We start from the raw sequence: 19910 nt of genomic DNA, 5'->3' as shown, positions 1-19910 counted from the left end.
GCGGATGAGCTCGGTGACCAGCTGGATGCCCTTCTGGTTGGCGGCCACCTGGGCTCGCAGGTCCGAGAGATTGTCCGGCAGGTTGCGGCTCCCGCTGCACCCCGGCACCCGGCCCGGCGCCAGCAGGGCCTCCCGCACCGCTGCGGGCAACGGGTGAGACGCGCGGGGGCCGTAGGAGCCCGGCCCGCCGTGTCCCCGCCATCCCCACCACACCAACGCCACGTCCCCACCGTCACCACCACGTCCCCACCACGTCCCTGCCATCCCCACCACATCAACGCCATCCCCACCATGTCCCCACCATCCCAACCGCGTCCCCACCACACCAACGCCACGTCCCCACTGTCACCACCACGTCCCCACCACGTCCCTGCCATCCCCACCACATCAACGCCATCCCCACCACGTCCCCACCATGTCCCTGCCATCCCCACCACATCAACGCCATCCCCATCATGTCCCCACCATCCCCACCACGTCCCCACCACACCAACGCCACGTCCCCACCATCACCACCACGTCCCCACCACGTCCCTGCCATCCCCACCACATCAACGCCATCCCCACCATGTCCCCACCATCCCCACCACGTCCCCACCACACCAACGCCACGTCCCCACCATCACCACCACGTCCCCACCACGTCCCTGCCATCCCCACCACATCAACGCCATCCCCACCATGTCCCCACCATCCCCACCACGTCCCCACCACATCAACGCCATCCCCACCATGTCCCCACCATCCCCACCACGTCCCCACCACGTCAACGCCATGTCCCCACCATCCCCACCACGTCCCCACCACGTCCCTGCCATCCCCACCACATCAACGCCATCCCCACCATGTCCCCACCATCCCGACCGCGTCCCACCACATCAACACCATGTCCCCACCATCACCACCACATCCCCACCACATCAACGCCACGTCCCCACCATCCCCACCACGTCCCCACCACATCCCTGCCATCCCCACCACATCAACGCCATCCCCACCATGTCCCCACCATCCCGACCGCGTCCCCACCACATCAACGCCACGTCCCCACCATCACCACCACGTCCCCACCATGTCCCCACCATCACCACCACGTCTCCACCATCACCACCATGTCCCCACCATCCCCACCACACCAACACCCTGTCCCTGCCGTCCCCACCACATCAACACCACATCCCCGCCGTCACCACCATGTTCCTGCCATCCCCACCATGCCCCTGCCATCCCCATTGCGTCCCCATCGCGTCCCCACCATCCACACCATGTCCCCACCATCACCACCACGTCCCCACCACGTCCCTGCCATCCCCACCACATCCCCACCATCCCCACCATCCCCACCGCGTCCCTACCGCATCAACGCCATGTCCCCACCATGTCCCCACCATCACCACCGCGTCCCCCACCATGTCCCCACCACGTCCCCACCATGTCCCCGCCATCCCCACCACATCCCTGCCATCCCCACCGAGTCCTCACCATGTCCCCACCATCCCCACCATGTCACCACCAGGTTCCCTCCATCCCCACTGTGTCCCTGCCATCCCCACCACGTCCCACCATCCCCACCGTGTCACCACCACCGCCACCACGTCCCCAGTGTCCCTGCCACCCCCAGCATGTCCCCACCATCCCCACCGTGTCCCCTCCATCCCCACCACATCCCCACCATCCCTGCCATCCCCAACACATCCTTGATGTCCTCACTGCCCCCACTGTGTCCCCACCACGTCCCCACCATCCGCCACATCCCCACCACCCCCAACACGTCCCTGACGTCCCCAATGTCCCCTCCATCCCCACCACGTCCCCACCGTCTCTGCCATCCCCAACACATCCCCGATGTCCCCACTGTGTCCCCTCCATCCCCACCACGTTTCCTCCATCCCCACCACGTCCCCACCATCCACCACGTCCCCACCATCCCCAACACGTCCCTGACGTCCCCAATGTCCCCACTGTGTCCCCTCCATCCCCACCACGTCCCCTCCATCCACCACGTCCCCACCATCCACACGTCCCCACCATCCCCAACACGTCCCTGACGTCCCCAATGTCCCCACTGTGTCCCCTCCATCCCCACCACGTCCCCACCATCCACCACGTCCCCACCATCCCCAACACGTCCCTGACGTCCCCAATGTCCCCACTGTGTCCCCTCCATCCCCACCACGTCCCCACCATCCACCACGTCCCCACCATCCACAACACGTCCCTGACGTCCCCAATGTCCCCACTGTGTCCCCTCCATCCCCACCACGTCCCCTCCATCCACCACGTCCCCACCATCCACCATGTCCCCACCATCCCCAACACGTCCCTGACGTCCCCAATGTCCCCACTGTGTCCCCTCCATCCCCACCACGTCCCCTCCATCCACCACGTCCCCACCATCCACCACGTCCCCACCATCCCCAACACGTCCCTGACGTCCCCAATGTCCCCACTGTGTCCCCTCCATCCCCACCACGTCCCCTCCATCCACCACGTCCCCACCATCCCCAACACGTCCCTGACGTCCCCAATGTCCCCACTGTGTCCCCTCCATCCCCACCACGTCCCCACCATCCACCACGTCCCCACCATCCACAACACGTCCCTGACGTCCCCAATGTCCCCACTGTGTCCCCTCCATCCCCACCACGTTTCCTCCATCCCCACCATGTCCCCACCATCCACCACGTCCCCACCATCCCCAACACGTCCCTGACGTCCCCAATGTCCCCACTGTGTCCCCTCCATCCCCACGTCCCCTCCATCCACCACGTCCCCACCATCCACCACGTCCCCACCATCCCCAACACGTTCCTGACGTCCCCAATGTCCCCACTGTGTCCCCTCCATCCCCACCACGTCCCCTCCATCCACCACGTCCCCACCATCCACCACGTCCCCACCATCCCCAACACGTCCCTGACGTCCCCAATGTCCCCACTGTGTCCCCTCCATCCCCACCACGTCCCCACCATCCCTGCCATCCCCGAGACATCCCCGCCGTCCCCGCCGTCCCCACCGTGTCCCCAAGACCCCCGCCGTCCCCCCACAGACTCACCCTCCTCCTGGAAGACGCCGTCCTTCACCAGCTTGAAGGAGACGAAGACGGCCCCCTCCTCCTGCAGCGTCTTGGAGTGGGGGGGCATGGAGCCGGGGGTGATGCCCCCGATGTCGGCGTGGTGCCCGCGGCTGGCCACGAAGAAGACGGGCTTGGGGACACCCGGCCAGAAGACCTGGAGGGGGGGCCGGGGAACGGGCACGGGGACGACCAGCGCTGAGATGGTGTCCTGGGGTGGGTTCTTCCCCCCGTAACGGGGGTCCCGCACCCCACGGCGGTGGCGGGGCGGGGGGGAGGAGGGGGTGGCGTCCCGCACTCACGGGGGTGATGACGGTGAGGTCGGGCAGGTGGCTGCCCCCCGCGCAGGGGTGGTTGCTCAGGATGACGTCCCCCTCCCGCAGGTCCTCACCCAGGTTGCGGATCTGAGGCGGCACCGGGGAGGGATGAGCAGGTCCCCCGCGGGGGGGAGGGTGTCCCCGAAACCCACCCCAAAACCCACCCGCCCCAAGCCCTACCTGGAACTGGGGAGCGGGGTCTCCTGCATGGCGCCCAGGTGGACGGGGATGTGGGGGGCGTTGGAGACCAGCCCCCCGTCCGGCCCGAAGAGCGCGCAGGAGAAGTCCAGCCGCTCCTTGATGTTGGTGGAGATGGCCGTCCGCTGCAGGATCCGGCCCATCTGCTCTGCGGGGCCGGGGGACACACACACGCGCACACACGCACGCACGGGAGACCCTCAGGACCCCCCCCAAACGCCAACCCACCACCCCCCCCCACAGAGCCCCACACAGCCCCCCCCTCCCCGCCCCCAACCTGCGATGCTCATGAAGCGGTGGGAGAAGATGGAGAGCTGGACGGCGTCGAGCTGGGGGCCGACGGGGCGCGGGGCGCCCGAGCCCACCGCGATGCAGACGTCGCCCAAGGGGGTGAGGCTGGCGGTGCAGCCCGGCTCCACCACGATGGTGCTGCCGGAGGGCACCGGCAGATGGAGGGGCGCGGGGCTCCCCGGGGTCCCCACCGGCTCCCCGGGGTCCCACCAGATCCCTGGGGTCCTTCTGGCTCCCCGGGGTCCCACCAGTTCCCCAGGGTCCCACCAGCTCCTTGGGGTCCCCACCAGCTCCCCAGGATCTCACCGGCTCCCCAGGGTCCCCACCATCTCCCCGGGGTTCCACCAGTTCCTCAGGGTCCCACCATCTCATCAGGGTCCCCACCAGCTCCACGGGGTCCCCACCAGCTCTTCCGGGTCCCACCTGATCCCTGGGGTCCTTCTGGCTCCCCAGGGTCCCACCAGCTCCCCAGGGTCCCACCAGCTCCTCAGGGTCCCCACCATCTCATCAGGGTCCCCACCATCTCCCCAGGGTCCCACTATCTCCACAGGGTCCCCACCAGCCCACTGGGGTCCCCACCAGCTCCCCAGGATCTCACCAGCTCCCCAGGGTCCCCACCATCTCCCCGGGGTTCCACCAGTTCCCCAGGGTCCCACCATCTCATCAGGGTCCCCCAGCCCACCGGGGTCCCCACCATCTCCCCGGGGTCCCACTATCTCCACAGGGTCCCCACCAGCCCACTGGGGTACCCACCAGCTCCCTGGGATCCCACTGTCTCCCCGAGGTCCCACCAGCTCCCCAGGGTCCCCTGGGGTCCCACCATCTCATCAGGGTCCCCACCAGCTCCTCAGGGTCCCACCAGCCCATCAGGGTACCCACCAGATCCCTGGGGTCCATCTGGCTCCCCAAGGTCCCGCCAGCCCCCTGGGGTCCTTCTGACTCTCCGGGGTCCCCACCAACTCCTCAGGGTCCCCACCAGCCCCCTGGGGTCCCACCAGCTCCTTGGAGTCCCTGATGGCTTCATGGGGTCCCCACCAGCTCTCCAGGGTCCTTGCCATCCCATTGGGGTCCCCACTAGCTCCCTGGGGTCCCACCAGTTCCTTGGGGTCCCCACCAGCTCCTGAGGGACCCAACAGCTCTTTGAGGTCCCCACCATCTTCTCGGGGTCTCTACCAGCTTCTTGGGGTCCTTCTGACTCACTGGGGTCCCCACCAACTCCTCAGGGTGCCACCAGCCCCATGGGGTCCCACCAGCTCCCTGGGATCCTTGCCATCCCATTGGGGTCCCCACCAGCTTCCTGGGATCCCACCAGCTCCTTGGAGTCCCTGATGGCTTCATGGGGTCCCCACCAGCTCCCTGGGGTCCCACCAGCTCTTTGAGGTCCCCGCCATCTCCCCAGGGTCTCCCCCAGCTCCCTGGGGTCCTTCTGACTCTCTGGGGTCCCCATCATCTCACCGGGGTCCCACCAGCCCCATGAGGTCCCACCAGCTCCAGGGAGTCCCTGATGGCTTCATGGGGTCCCACCAGCCCCATGGGGTCCCACCAGCTCCAGGGAGTCCCTGATGGCTTCATGGGGTCCCACCAGCTCTTTGAGGTCCCCGCCATCTCCCCAGGGTCCCCACCAGCTCCCTCGGGTCCTTCTGACTCTCTGGGGTCCCCATCATCTCACCAGGGTCCCCACCAGCCCCCTGGGGTCCCACCAGCTCCTTGGAGTCCCTGATGGCTTCATGGGGTCCCACCAGCCCCATGGGGTCCCCGCCATCTCCCCAGGGTCCCCCCCAGCCCCCCCGGGGTCCCCCCCGTCCCCCCGGGGGTCCCAACCTGTTCTTGTCGATGATGATGGCGGGGCCGGGGATGGTGTGGTCGCAGGCCAGCTCCTCCAGCAGGAACACCGGCGTCTCCAGGTACCCCTCCTCGAAGTAGCACCGCGTCACCTGCGGGACCCAGCCCCAGGCGGGTCACCCCCCCCCCCGCCGGGACACCCCCCTGGGGACAACCCCCGGGACCCCCCCGTCCTCACCGTCTCCACGCGGGGCGGTTTCCCGCTGGGGGCCAGGGGGGTCTCGCAGCTGATGCCGCTGCTGCCGGTGCCGCGCACCCGCACGTCGTCCACCACCACGGGGCGGTCGGGGATGGTGAAGCCGAACTCCTGCAGGTACCTGCAGCGGGCGCCGGCTGCGGCCGGGGGGCACCGGGAGACCCCCCCCCCACCCCCCCACGGCACCCCGCGGCGGCCGTGGGACGGGGATCGCGGTGACGGCATCGGGGATCAGGGTGCAGGGACAGGGAGCGCGGTGCCGGGGTGGGGGATCGTGGCACTGGGATGGGGATCACGGTGCCGGGATGGGGGTCACGGTGCTGGGATGGGGGTCACGGTGATGGGATGGGGATCACGGTGCCGGGTTGGGGGTCACGGTGCCGGGGTGGGGATCACGGTGATGGGATGGGGGTCACGGTGCCGCGGTGGGGGATCGTGGCACTGGGATGGGGATCACGGTGACGGGATGGGGGTCATGGTGCCAGGATGGGGGATTGTGGCACTGGGATGGGGATCATGGTGACGGAATGGGGTCATGGTGACGGGATGGGGGTCACGGTGCCGGGATGGGGGATCATGGCACTGGGATGGGGATCGCAGTGCCAGGATTGGGATGGTGGTGCCAGGATCGGGAATCCCAGTGCCAGGATGGGGATCCCGGTGCTGGGGTAGGGATGGCAGTGCCGGGATGGGGATCATGGCACTGGGATGGGGCAAAACAGTGCCAGGATTGGGGATGATGGCACTGGGAACGGGGTCGTGGTGCCGGCACGGGGATCACGGTGCCGGGACAGGGATGACAGTGCCAGGACGGGGATCACGGTGCCGGGATGGGGACTGCGGCGCCAGGATAAGGACTGTGGCACTGGGATGGGGATCGTGGTGCTGGGACAGGGATCATGGCACCGGGACAGGGATCATGACACTGGGATGGTGATCGTGGTGCTGGGACGGGGATCACGGTGCCGGGATGGGGAACATGGCACTGGGACAGGGATCCTGGTGCTGGGATGGGGATCACAGTGCCGGGATGGGGATTGTGGCACTGGGATGGGGATCATGGCACTGGGATGGGGACCACGGCACTGGGACGGGGGTCCTGGTGCTGGGATGGGGACCGTGGCACTGGGATGGGGATCGTGGCACTGGGACTGGGATCGTGGTGCTGGGTCAGGGATCACGGTGCCGGGATGGGGATTGTGGCACTGGGTTGGCGATCGTGGCACTGGGACGGGGGTCCTGGTGCCGGGCTGGGGATCATGGCACTGGGACGGGGATCGCGGCGGCAGGATGGGGATCGCGGTGCCGGGACAGGGATGGCGGTGGGGATGGCGGTGCGGTGCCGGGGAGCGGGGCCGGGGGGGGGGGGGGGTCCGTACCGGCTGGTGAAGGCGGCGAGGAAGTCCCCGGCGCGGCAGGAGGCCGGCGTGGGCGGGTGGCCCTTGGCCGAGCACATCAGGGCGCAGTCGGTGCCCTCGTAGCGCAGGTGCAGGAACGCTTCCGTGCGGATCCGCTCCCTGCGGGCCGGCCCTCAGCGGCGGAGCGGGGACGACGGGGGGACGGGGACGGGACGGGTCCCCCCAAAAACCCTCAACCCCCGGCGTTTCCCCCGCCGTTCCCCGGCACTCACCCGGCGAAGCCCTGGGCCCGCAGCGCGTGGCGGCACTGCTGCTCCAGCGCGGCCAGGCGCGCGTCCAGCCGGGCGAAGGCGGCCGCCTCGTAGCGCAGGGCGCAGGGCGTCTGCGCCTCGTGCACCACGTCCGCCAGCGCCAGCCCGTAGGCGGAGAGCACCCCGCTGTGCCTGGGGGACACGCGCCCCTGCGGCACCCCGCCGGGACCCCCCGCGGGGCGACACCACGCCCGGCACCCGGGGGCACCCCAAAACCCAGCGCATCCCCCCTGGGGACCGGGGCACCCCAAAACCCAGCACCCGGGGGCACCCCCAAATCCACGAACCCCCCCTGGGGACCAGGGCACCCCCAGACCCAGCACCCGGGGGCACCCCCAGACCCAGCGCATCCCCCCTGGGGACCAGGGCACCCCGAAACCCAGCGCATCCCCCCTGTGGACCAGGGAACCCCCAGACCTGGCACCCAGGGGCACCCCGAAACCCAGTGCATCCCCCTTGGAACAGGGGCACCCCAAAACCCAGCACCCGGGGGCACCCCCAAATCCACGAACGCCCCCTGGGGACCAGGGAACCCCCAGACCTGGCACCCGGGGACACCCCCAGACCCAGCGCATCCCCCCTGGGGACCAGGGCACCCCGAAACCCAGCACCCGGGGGCACCCCCAAATCCAGGAAACCCCCCCTGGGGACCAGGGCACCCCCAGACCTGGCACCCGGGGGCACCCCGAAACCCAGCGCATCCCCCCTGGGGACCGGGGCACCCCAAAACCCAGCACCCGGGGGCACCCCCAGACCCAGAAAACCAGGGGCACCCCCAGACCCAGCACCCGGGGGCACCCCCAGACCCAGAAAACCAGGGGCACCCCCAGACCCAGCACCCGGGGGCACCCCCAGACCCAGCGCATCCTCCCCGGGGGGGGACACCAGAGCCCCCCAACCCCACCCCACCACCCCGGGGTCCGGGAACACCCCGACACCGCCTGGGGGCGGGGTCTTTGGGTGCCCCCCCCCCCCCCCCCGGCGTGACCAGCCCGCACCCCCCACCCCCACCCCCCTCCGGCCCCGTCCGGCATCACCAGCAGAGGGGGGGTCCCCGTGGATCGCCCCCCCCCCCCCAATTTCATGCACCTACTTGTGGATGAAGACCCTGCTCATGCCCAGGGCGCGGGCGATGGCGCAGGCGTGCTGCCCCCCCGCGCCCCCAAAACACGCCAGCACGTGCCGGGCGGCGTCGTGGCCCCTCGCCTGTCGTGGAGGGGTGGGGGGGGACGGGACACACGGACCGCGGTGACGCCGGCGGCGCCGCCGCCACCGCCATCACCCCCCCCCTGCTCCCCGGCCCCGCCGCCCCACCTGGGTCAGGGCGCGGATGGGCCGGCACATGGCCTCGTTGGCCACCCGCAGGAAGCCCATGGCCACCTCTTCCACCGTGAGGGGCTCGGGGGGGTCGGCGGCGTCAGCGGCGGTGGCGGCCTGGAAAGCCTGGATGCGGGCGGCCATGTCGGCAAACGCCCCGCTCGGCCGCCTCCCGGCACAGCGGCTGGTCCTCCCCCGGCCCGAAGATGCGGGGAAAATATTCGGGGAGCAGCCGGCCCAGGCAGAGGTTGGCGTCGGTGACGGTCAGCGGCCCCCCTGCGCCGGGACGGGGACGGGGACACCACGGTGAGCGCGGCGGCGACGGCGGCACCGCGGGACGGCCCGCCGCCATCGTCGGAACTCACGGAATCACAGAACCCCGGGATTTTGGGGGTCGGAGGGACCTTCAGAGACCCCCCCGTCCCAGCCCCGGCAGCAGCGGGGTCACCCGGAGCAGGTTGGGTGCGTCCAGGCGGGTTTGGAAGATCTCCAGAGACGGAGACCCCACACCTCTCTGCTGCCCTCGCCCCAAAGACCTTTTTCCTCCTTTTTTTGGCGTTTCCCGTGTCCCAGTTTGGGCCCGTTGCCCCTCGTCCCGTCCCCGGGCACCACCGGGAAGAGCCCGGCCCCGTCCCGCTGCCACCCCCCCTTGCAGTGTTTATCGGCGCTGACGAGACCCCCCCCTCGCTCGTCTTTTTTCCAGGCTGAAGAGACCCAAATCCCTCGGCCCTTCCTCAGCACAGAGACGCTCCCGGCCCTCGTCATCCTCGCGGCCCCCGCCGGACTCTCCCCAGCAGTTCCCCGTCCCGCCGGAACTGGGGGGCCCGGCACCGGCCCCAGTGCTCCAGCTGTGGCCCCCCCAGGGCAGAGCAGAGCAGAGCGGGAGGATGAACCTCCCCCCGCCTGCCGGCCACGCTCTGCTCCGTGCCCCCCAGGAGACCGTTGGCCGCGTCGGCCACGAGGGCACGTCGCCGGCCCCCCGGGCAACTTGGTGTCCCCCAGGACTCCCAGGTCTCCCCGCAGAGCTGGTTCCCAGCGGGTCCCCCCGGCCCGTCCCGGTCCCTGGGGCTGTTCCCCCCCCGGGCAGGACCCTGCCCTGGCCCCCGGGGACCCTCCCGAGGTCCCTCCGGCCCGGCCCCGTCCCGCTGGCGGGTGGCACGACCTCCTGGGGGGGTCCCCGGCGCCGACCCCCGGCCACCAGCGCTGGCCACGGGCCTCCAGCCGTCGCCGGCCGCCACCGGCTGAGCTGGTCCCCAGCCCCCCAGCTCCAGCCCCCAGCCCTTCCCCAGCCCCCTCCCTGCCCCTCACCCACCCCCGCGTCCCCAGCGTCCCCTCAGGGTGCTGGGGGGGACGGTGAGCTCCGGGAGAGGGGACGTTGTGGGGGGGGGACGCCGGGGGGGGGGGTCCGCCCAGAAGCCGCCCCACCGGCAGGTTCCTCACCCCACCGTCCCCACGCCCGCAGCCTCAGCCCCCCCGGCCACGGCTCGTCCCCCCGCCAGGGAAGGGGGGGCGAGGGGGTCCGGGCCCCCCCCCCGGCACTCACGCAGGTGAATTTTGGGGGGTTCCCCCCCCCCCCCGACTCACCCTTTCGGTAACAGGCAGGACCCGGGTGGGCACCCGCCGACTCGGGGCCAACCACGTAGAGCCCGGACCTGGTGGCGAGAGGCCGGTGGGAGCGGGAGGCCGGTGGCCGCGCCGTCGCCGAGCCCCCCACCACCACCCCCCCCCCACACACACCCCCCGCGCCGTTACCGGGGACCGGGACCCCCCCCCCCCGTGTCCGAGCCCACCTGAAGAAGAGGCGGGAGCCGCCGCCGGCCGCCACGGTGTTGATGTCGAGCTGGGGCGCCTGGATGGCCACGCCGGCCGTGCTGGCCTCGAAGACGTGCTCGAACTCGCCCGCGTAGCGGCTCACGTCCGTCGAGGTGCCTTTTTTTGGGGGGGGGGTGGGAGGGGGGGGTGGATCGGCACCCGCCGCCCGCTGCGGGACCCCCCACACCCTGCCGGGACAACCCCGGGGACACGGGCGCCCCCAGACACAGCACCGGGGGCACCCCCAGACCCAAATCACGTCCCCCCGGGGACCCGGGCACCACCAGACCCAGCATCGGGGGCACCCCCAGACCCAAATCACACCCCTCTTGGGACTGGGCACCCCAGACCCAGCACTGGGGGCACCCCCAGACCCAAATGACGTCCCCCTGGGGACTGGGGCACCCCCACACCCAGCATCGGGGGCACCCCCAGACCCAAATCATGTCCCTCTGGGGACCGGGGCACCCCCACACCCACCACCGGGGGCACCCCCAGACCCAAATCACGTTCCCCCAGGGACCCGGGCACCCCCAGACACAGCACCCAGAGCACCCCCAGACCCAAATCACTCCCCTCTTGGGACTGGGCACCCCAGACCCACCACTGGGGGCACCCCCAGACCCAAATCACGTCCCCCTGGGGACTGGAGCACCCCCAAACCCAGCACCGGGGGCACCCCCAGACCCAAATCACACCCCTCTTGGGACCAGGGCACCCCCACACCCAGCACCCAGAGCACCCCCAGACCCAAATCACAACCCCAGGGACCCGGGCACCCCCAGACACAGCATTGGGGGCACCCCCAGACCCAAATCACGTCCCCCTGGGGACCGGGGCACCCCCAGACCCAGCACTGGGGGCACCCCCAGACCCAAATCACGTCCCCCTGGGGACTGGGCACCCCCAGACACAGCACCGGGGGCACCCCCAGACCCAAATCACGTCCCCCTGGGGACCGGCGCACCCCCAGACCCAGCATCGGGGGCACCCCCAGACCCAAATCACATCCCCCTGGGGACCCGGGCACCACCAGACACAGCATTGGGGGCACCCCCAGACCCAAATCACGTCCCCCCGGGGACTGGGGCACCCTACACCCTCCACCGGGGGCACCCCCAGACCCAAATCACGTCCCCCTGGGGACTGGAGCACCCCCAAAGCCAGCACCGGGGGCACCCGCAGACCCAAATCACGCCCCCCCGGGGACCGGGGCACCCCCAGACCCAGCATCGGGGGCACCCCCAGACCCAAATCACGTCCCCCCGGGGACTGGGGCACCCCCAGACCCAGCATTGGGGGCACCCCCAGACCCAAATCACACCCCTCTTGGGACCAAGGCACCCCCACACCCAGCACCCAGAGCACCCCCAGACCCAAATCACAACCCCAGGGACCCGGGCACCCCCAGACACAGCATTGGGGGCACCCCCAGACCCAAATCACGTCCCCCTGGGGACCGGGGCACCCCCAGACCCAGCACTGGGGGCACCCCCAGACCCAAATCACGTCCCCCTGGGGACTGGGCACCCCCAGACCCAGCACCGGGGGCACCCCCAGACCCAAATCACGTCCCCCTGGGGACCGGCGCACCCCCAGACCCAGCATCGGGGGCACCCCCAGACCCAAATCATGTCCCTCTGGGGACCGGGGCACCCCCAGACCCAGCATCGGGGGCACCCCCAGACCCAAATCACATCCCCCTGGGGACCCGGGCACCACCAGACACAGCATCGGGGGCACCCCCAGACCCAAATCACGTCCCCCCGGGGACTGGGGCACCCTACACCCTCCACCGGGGGCACCCCCAGACCCAAATCACGTCCCCCTGGGGACTGGAGCACCCCCAAAGCCAGCACCGGGGGCACCCGCAGACCCAAATCACGCCCCCCCGGGGACCGGGGCACCCCCAGACCCAGCATCGGGGGCACCCCCAGACCCAAATCACGTCCCCCCGGGGACTGGGGCACCCCCAGACCCAGCATTGGGGGCACCCCCAGACCCAAATCACACCCCTCTTGGGACCAAGGCACCCCCACACCCAGCACCCAGAGCACCCCCAGACCCAAATCACGTCCCCCCAGGGACCCGGGCACCCCCAGACACAGCATTGGGGGCACCCCCAGACCCAAATCACGTCCCCCCGGGCACTGGGGCACCCCTAGACCCAAATCACACCCCTCTTGGGACCAAGGCACCCCCAGACCCAGCACCGGGGGCACCCCCAGACCCAAATCACATCCCCCCGGGGACTGTGGCACCCCCAAACCCAGCACATTCCCCCCCACCCTGCCGGGACCCCCACCCCGCTGGGACCCCCGTCCCCGCGTCGCCCCCCCCGCGGGTGCCCCGCTGACCTCCCATGTCGAAGCCGATGACGGGCTGGCCGCCCTGGCACCCGTAGGTGGTGACGGCGTAGCCCACCACCCCCCCGGCCGGCCCCGAGAGGATGGCGCGGGCCCCCCCGAACTGCTCCATGGGGGTCAGCCCCCCGTCCGAGCGCATGAACAGCACCGGCACCCCCTGCGGGAGGGGGCACGCGTCGGGGAGGGGGCCACGGTGGGACCGGCACCCACGGGGGGGCACGGAGCAGGGGGGGGTGGGGGCTGCTGGGGGGCCAGGGGGATGGGTGCCCACGGGGGGGTCCCAGTGGGATGGGTGTCCATGGAGGGGGGGGGTGTCTTGGTGGGACGGGTGCTATTGGGGGTCCCAGTGGGATGGGTGCCCATGGGGGGGTCTCCTGGTGGGATGGGCGCCCATGGGGGGGGTTGCCGGTGGGATGGGTGCCCATGGGGGAGTCTCCTGGTGGGATGGGCACCCATGGGGGGGGTTCCCGGTGGGATGGGTGCCCATGGGGGAGTCTCCTGGTGGGATGGGCACCCATGGGGGGGGTTCCCGGTGGGATGGGTGCCCATGGGGGGGTCTCCTGGTGGGATGGGCGCCCATGGGATGGGGTCCTGGTGGGATGGGCGCCCATGGAGGGGGGGGGGGGGTCTTGGTGGGATGGGTGCTATTGGGGGTCCCAGTGGGATGGGTGCCCATGGGGGGGGTTCCCGGTGGGATGGGTGCCCATGGGGGAGTCTCCTGGTGGGATGGGCACCCATGGGGGGGTCCTGGTGGGATGGGTGTCCATGGAGGGGGGGCAGGTCTTGGTGGGATGGGTGCTATTGGGGGTCCCAGTGGGATGGCTGCCCATGGGGGGGTCTCCTGGTGGGATAGGTGCCCATGGGATGGGGTCCTGGTGGGATGGGTGCCCATGGGGGGGGTTCCCGGTGGGATGGGTGCCCATGGGGGGGTCCTGGTGGGATGGGTGTCCATGGAGGGGGGCCGGGTCTTGGTGGGATGGGTGCTATTGGGGGTCCCAGTGGGATGGCTGCCCATGGGGGGGTCTCCTGGTGGGATAGGTGCCCATGGGATGGGGTCCTGGTGGGATGGGTGCCCATGGGGGGGTCTCCTGGTGGGATGGGCACCCACGGGGGGGGTTCCCGGCGGGATGGGTGCCAGCGCGGGGGTCCCGGCGGGGTGCGGGGGTTGCGCGGGGGTGTCCGTCTCACCTCCAGCTGGTTGCGGAAGCCGCGGCGGAAGCTCTGGAGGTAGCGGTGGATGCAGGGGGTGAGGTAGGCGTCGGCGCAGGCCGTGTAACCGCGCGGCACCGCTCGCACCATGCCGGCCACCGCCGAGGAGAGGGAGACGTGCCGGAACCCCAGCTCCCGCGCCAGCGCCCCGACCTGCTCCTCGTGGCCCGGCCACCTGCCGGCACAGCGGGGACGGCGTCGGGCGCGGGGGCACGGCCGCGGCCCCCCAGCCTGGGTGTCCCCTCCATGTGTGTGTCCCTCCCCCCCGCCATGTGTGTCCCCCCCCGGCCCCGGACTCACGCGTAGGAGTGGAGCAGCAGCACGGCCAGGCTGCGGATGCCGCGGGCCAGGACCCCCTCCAGCGCCTGCCGCAGCCCCCCCAGGTCCAGCGGCCGCTGCAGCAGCAGAGACGTCCCCGTGGAGCCTGGGGACACAGCGGGGGGGGGGGCACCCATTGATGGGGGAGGGGGGCGGGTCTGGTGGGGTGGGGGCTGCTGGGGGTCCCCATGGGATGGGTGCCCATGGCGGGGTCCCAGTGGGATGGGTGCCCATGGGGGGTCCCGGTGAGATGGGGGCTACTGGGGGTCCCCGTGGGATGGGTGCCCATGGGGGTCCCGGTGGGGTGGGGGCTGCTGGGGGTCCCAGTGGGATGGGTGCCCATGGGGGTCCCGGTGGGGTGGGGGCTGCTGGGGGGCACGGTGGGATGGGTGCCCATGGGGGGGGGTCCCGGTGGGATGGGGGCTGCTGGGGGGGTCCGGGCAGGATGGGCACCCATGGGGGGGGGTCCCCGTGGGATGGGTGCCCATGGGGGGGTCCCAGTGGGATGGGTGCCCATAGGGGTCCCGGTGGGGTGGGGGCTACTGGGGGTCCCCGTGGGATGGGTGCCCATGGGGGGGGGTCCCCGTGGGATGGGTGCCCATGGGGGTCCCGGTGGGGTGGGGGCTGCTGGGGGTCCCAGTGGGATGGGTGCCCATGGGGGGTCCCGGTGGGGTGGGGGCTGCTGGGGGGCACGGTGGGATGGGTGCCCATGGGGGGGGTCCCGGTGGGATGGGGGCTGCTGGGGGGGTCCGGGCAGGATGGGCACCCATGGGGGGGGGGTCCCCGTGGGATGGGTGCCCATGGGGGGGTCCCAGTGGGATGGGTGCCCATAGGGGTCCCGGTGGGGTGGGGGCTACTGGGGGTCCCCGTGGGATGGGTGCCCATGGGGGGGGTCCCCGTGGGATGGGGGCTGCTGGGGGGTTCCGGGCAGGATGGGCACCCATGGGGGGGGGTCCCCGTGGGATGGGTGCCCATGGGGGGGTCCCAGTGGGATGGGTGCCCATGGGGGGTCCCGGTGGGGTGGGGGCTTCCAGGGGTTCTGGGCAGAATGGGTGCCCATGGCGGGGGGGGGGTGTCCCGGTGGGATGGGTGCCCATGGAGGGGGTCTGGTGGGGTGGGGGCTGCTGGGGGGCACGGTGGGATGGGTGTCCATGGGGGGGGTCCCGGTGGGATGGGCACCCACTGGGGGGGTCTCAGTGGGACGGCCACTGCTGGGGTCCTGGGTGGGATGGGTGTCCATGGGGGGGGAGTCCCGGTGGGATGGGTGCCCACGAGGGGGGTCCCGGTGGGACGGGTGCCCCCCGAGAGGTGCCGATGGGACGGGCTGTCCCCGGCGGCCGCCGCCCCCCGCCCCATGGCGGGGTTGGCGTGGGGGGGGGTCCCCACCTTCCAGCAGCGGGAGGGTGTCGCTCCCCGGCAGGCGGCAGCCGGGCTGGTGGGGGATGAGCCGCTCGTCCACCTCGATCACCTCCTCGTACAGCACCTCGGGCACCGCCACCTCCTGCGGGGGACGGGGACGGGCACCTCACCGGGGGGCCACCGCCGCGCCCCCCAACCCCCCCCCCCCACAGCCCCGGCCACCGCCGCCGCGGCCGCTGGCAGCCGTCCGGCCGGGGGTGGCACATGGCCGGGGGGGGGGTGACACGTGGCCCGAGGGGGTGGCACGTGGCCGTGGCCGGAGCCCAGCGGCCGCCCACGGGACGCGGCAACGGGATCCGGGGACGTCCCGCCACCCGCCAAGGACGTCCGCGGCGGGCAGAGGACACGGCGCGGCCCAACGTGCCGGCGTGGCCCGGGGACGCCCGGACAGCCCCGAGGGGGACGGCGGTCACGGGGACGCGCCAGGCCCGGCACACGCGGCGTGGGTCACGGGGGGGACGCCGAGGCTGGAGGGGGACGGTCACGGGGACGGGACAGCCCGGGTCCCAGCGGTTGTGGGTCACGGGGGGTGGCCCGAGACGGAGCGTGCAGGACAAAGGACGTGGCACCCGGGACAGTGTGGGTCACGAGGACGTGCCACCTCCATCCTAGACACTGTGGGTCACGGGGACGTGCCACCTCCACCCTAGAATGTGTGGGTCAGGGGGATGTGCCACCATAACGGTGGATGGTGTGGGTCACAGGCACGTGCCACCACAGCCCTGGATGGTGTGGGTCACAGGGACAGAGCACCCTGAGCCTGGACGGTGTGGGTCACGGGGACGTGCCACCCCAATCCTGGAGAGTGTGGGTCACAGGGACGTGCCACCTCCACCCTAGGCACTGTGGGTCATGGGGATGTGCCACCTCCACCCTAGAATGTGTGGGTCACGGGGACATGCCACCATAACTGTGGATGGTGTGGGTCACAGAGACATGCCACCTCCGCCCTAGAATGTGTGGGTCACAGGGACGTGCCACCCCAATCCTGGAGAGTGTGGGTCAGGGGGACGTGCCACCTCCACCCTAGAATGTGTGGGTCAGGGGGATGTGCCAGCAAGACCCTGGATGGTGTGGGTCATGGGGACGTGCCACCTCCACCCTAGAAGGTGTGGGTCACAGGGACGTGCCACCATAACTGTGGATGGTGTGGGTCACGGGGACGTGCCACCCCAATCCTGGAGAGTGTGGGTCAGGGGGACGTGCCACCTCCACCCTAGAAGGTGTGGGTCACGGGGACGTGCCACCCCGGCCCTGGGTGTTGTGGGCCCCGGGGCCGCGCGCCGGTGCGGGTGCCGTGGGGTTGCCACCGCGCGGGGCCTCACCAGGTCGAAGATGTGGGGCCGGGCCTGGTTGCCGATGTGGAGCAGGTCGCGGAAGCCGCGGGTGACCAGCAGGGCCAGGCGCTCGCCCCGGCGCTCCAGCAGCGCGTTGGTGGCCACCGTGGTGCCCATGCGGATCCACTCGATGCCGGAGGTGTCCAGGGGCTCGTCCCGCGGCACCGGCACCCCCAGCTCCTGCGGCACCGCCCGCCTCAGCCCGCGGCCCCACGGCGGCCCCCGGCCCCACGGGGGACGCCCCATGGTCCCACCATGGACCCCAGCCCCACGGTCCCACCACAGACCCGAGCCCCACAGGGGACACCACACGGTCCCCCCACGGACACCCAGCCCCATGGTCCCACCACAGACCTCAGCCCCACCACAGACCCCCATGGTCCCCCCACGGATGCCCAGCCCCACAGTCCCACCACAGACCCCAGCCCCATGGTCCCACCATGGACCTCAGCCCCACAGGGGACACCCCATGGTCCCCCCACAGACGCCCAGCCCCATGGTCCCACCACAGACCTCAGCCCCACCACAGACCCCCATGGTCCCCCCACAGATCCCCAGCCCATGGACCGCCAGCCCCACCACAGATCCTCAGCCCCACAGCTCCACCACAGACACCCCCCCGCCCCCAGCCCCGTCACAGACCCCCCCCCTCCCCAGCCCCACCATGGACCCCCACGGTCCCACCACGGACCCTCAGCCCACTGCGAACCCCCAGCCCCACCATGGACCCCCAGCCCCATGGTCCCACCACGGACCCCCAGCCCCAGCATGGACCCCCCCCCCCAGCCCCACACCTCCACCGCAGACCCCCAGCCCCACTGCGAACCCCCAGCCCACCACCCCACCAGTGGTCGGGGGGGGGGGGGGGTCCGGGACGGAGGGGGCTGCCCCAGCCCTGGGAGGGGGCACACGGGGGGGGGGGCTGGCCGGGGGGGCTGGGGCACGGGGGTCCTGGGGGGGGGGTCTCAGACAGGGTCCTGTGGGGCACCAGCGGGGAGGGTCCCACGGGCGCCGCAGGAGGAGATCCAAGGGGGATGGAGGGTCTCGGGGGGGGGCCTGGGGGGGTGGCCCTGAGGGAGCCCCAGAGGGGCCAGGGGGGTCTCGGGCGGGGCTCAGGAGGGTCCTGGGGGGGGAGCCCCTGAGGGAAGGAGCCCAGGGGAGCCCGGGGGTCCCAGGGGAAGGTCCCGGGGGGTGTTGGGGGTGTCCCTGGCGTGTCTCACGGGGGGAGTCCTGGGGTTGGGGGGGGGTCCGGGAGGCGTCCCAGGGTCCTGGGGGGTTCCAGGGGTGTCACGGGGGTCCCGGTGGTATCTCGGGGGTGCCCCAGGGGGTCTCGGCTGTCCCGGGGGGTGGGTCCTGTGGGAGGGTCCTGGGGGGTGTCCCGGGGGTGTCCCAGGGGTTCCGGGGGGTGTCCTGAGGGTCCTGGGGGTCCCGGCGGTCCCGGGGGTGTCCCGGGGGGCCTGGGGGTCCCAGAGGGGTTCCTGAGGGTGTCCCAGGGGTGTCCCGGGAACGTCCCGGGCGTTCCAGGGGTCCCAGGGGGATCCCGAGGGAGTCCCGGGGGTGGTCCTGGGGGTCCCGGGGGTTCCTGGAGGTGTTCCAGTGCTGTCCCGGGGGGGGTCCCGGGGGTCTCGGGGGGTCCCGGGGGGGGGTTCCGGGGGGTTCTTGGGGGTCCTGGGGGTCCCGGGGGTTCCTGGAGGTGTCCCGGTGCTGTCCCGGGGGGGGTTCCGGGGGTCCCGGGGGTGTCCCGAGGGGGGTCCCAGGGGGGTCCTGGGGATGTCCCAGGGGGGTCCTGGGGATGACCCGGGGGTGTCCTGGGGGGGTCCCAGAGGAGCTCCTGGAGGTGTTCCAGGGGGGTCCCGGGGGTTCCAGGTCCCGGGGGGGGGGGGGTGGTCCTGGGGGTGTACTGGGGGGTGTCCCGAGGGTCCTGGGGGTCCCGGTGCTATCCCGGAGGGGTCCAGGTGCTGTCCTGGGGGGGTCCCGGGGGGGGGTCCTGATAGTGTCCTCGGGGTCCCGGTGTCCCCGGAGGGTGTCCCGAGGGTGTCCCGAGGGTCCTGGGGGTCCCGGGGGTGTCCCGGTGGGGTCCCAGTGCTGTCCCGGGGGCGTCCCGGGGGTCCCTCCGGCCGCACCTCCTCCAGGACACGGCGGATGCCCTCGGTGGGGGCGTCTCGGTACCCCGGGTCCTCGGAGAGCAGCTTGAGGACGCGGACGCGGCCGCCGGGGCAGCGGGCGAAGACGTCGGTGAAGGTGCCGCCGCGATCGATGGCGAACTGGAACCCGCGGGGGGGGTCCGACGACGCCGCCGCCGCCGCCGCCATGGCGGGACCGGAGGGGACCGGGCGGCTCCGGGACGTTACCGGAAGGCTCGGGGGCGGCACCGATCGATAGGGATCGATAGGGATCGACAGCGATCGACAGGGATCGACAGCGATCGACAGGGATCGGAACGACCCTCCCGCCCGGGCAGCGGCGAGCACCGGCCCGAGGGGGCGTGGCCTGGGAGGGGGGTGGCTCCGCTGGGGGCGTGGCCGGGGGCGTGGTCTCGGTGGGAG

The 19910-nt window shown here is 71.9% G+C and overlaps 1 protein-coding gene across 1 annotated transcript; it reads right to left on the bottom strand.

The window, feature by feature from the left end:
- Nucleotides 1-3: 3 nt before the first annotated feature.
- On the bottom strand, nt 4-19871 carry OPLAH (5-oxoprolinase, ATP-hydrolysing; the record flags this gene model as incomplete). Its single annotated transcript, XM_054187771.1, is given in 20 exon segments — nt 4-140; nt 3056-3230; nt 3376-3477; nt 3543-3736; nt 3866-4017; nt 5701-5813; nt 5900-6038; nt 7297-7434; nt 7548-7718; nt 8680-8792; nt 8901-9059; nt 9061-9179; nt 10488-10555; nt 10694-10832; nt 13073-13238; nt 14270-14465; nt 14591-14714; nt 15995-16109; nt 17353-17544; nt 19488-19871. Coding segments are annotated over 20 exon segments (2901 nt in total), but the record flags the coding sequence as incomplete, so codon positions are not given.
- Nucleotides 19872-19910: the final 39 nt, after the last annotated feature.

This window comes from Rissa tridactyla, unplaced genomic scaffold, assembly GCF_028500815.1.
Source record: "Rissa tridactyla isolate bRisTri1 unplaced genomic scaffold, bRisTri1.patW.cur.20221130 scaffold_716, whole genome shotgun sequence".
NCBI classification, from domain to species: domain Eukaryota; kingdom Metazoa; phylum Chordata; class Aves; order Charadriiformes; family Laridae; genus Rissa; species Rissa tridactyla.
This window is presented reverse-complemented; position numbering and strand designations above follow the sequence as displayed.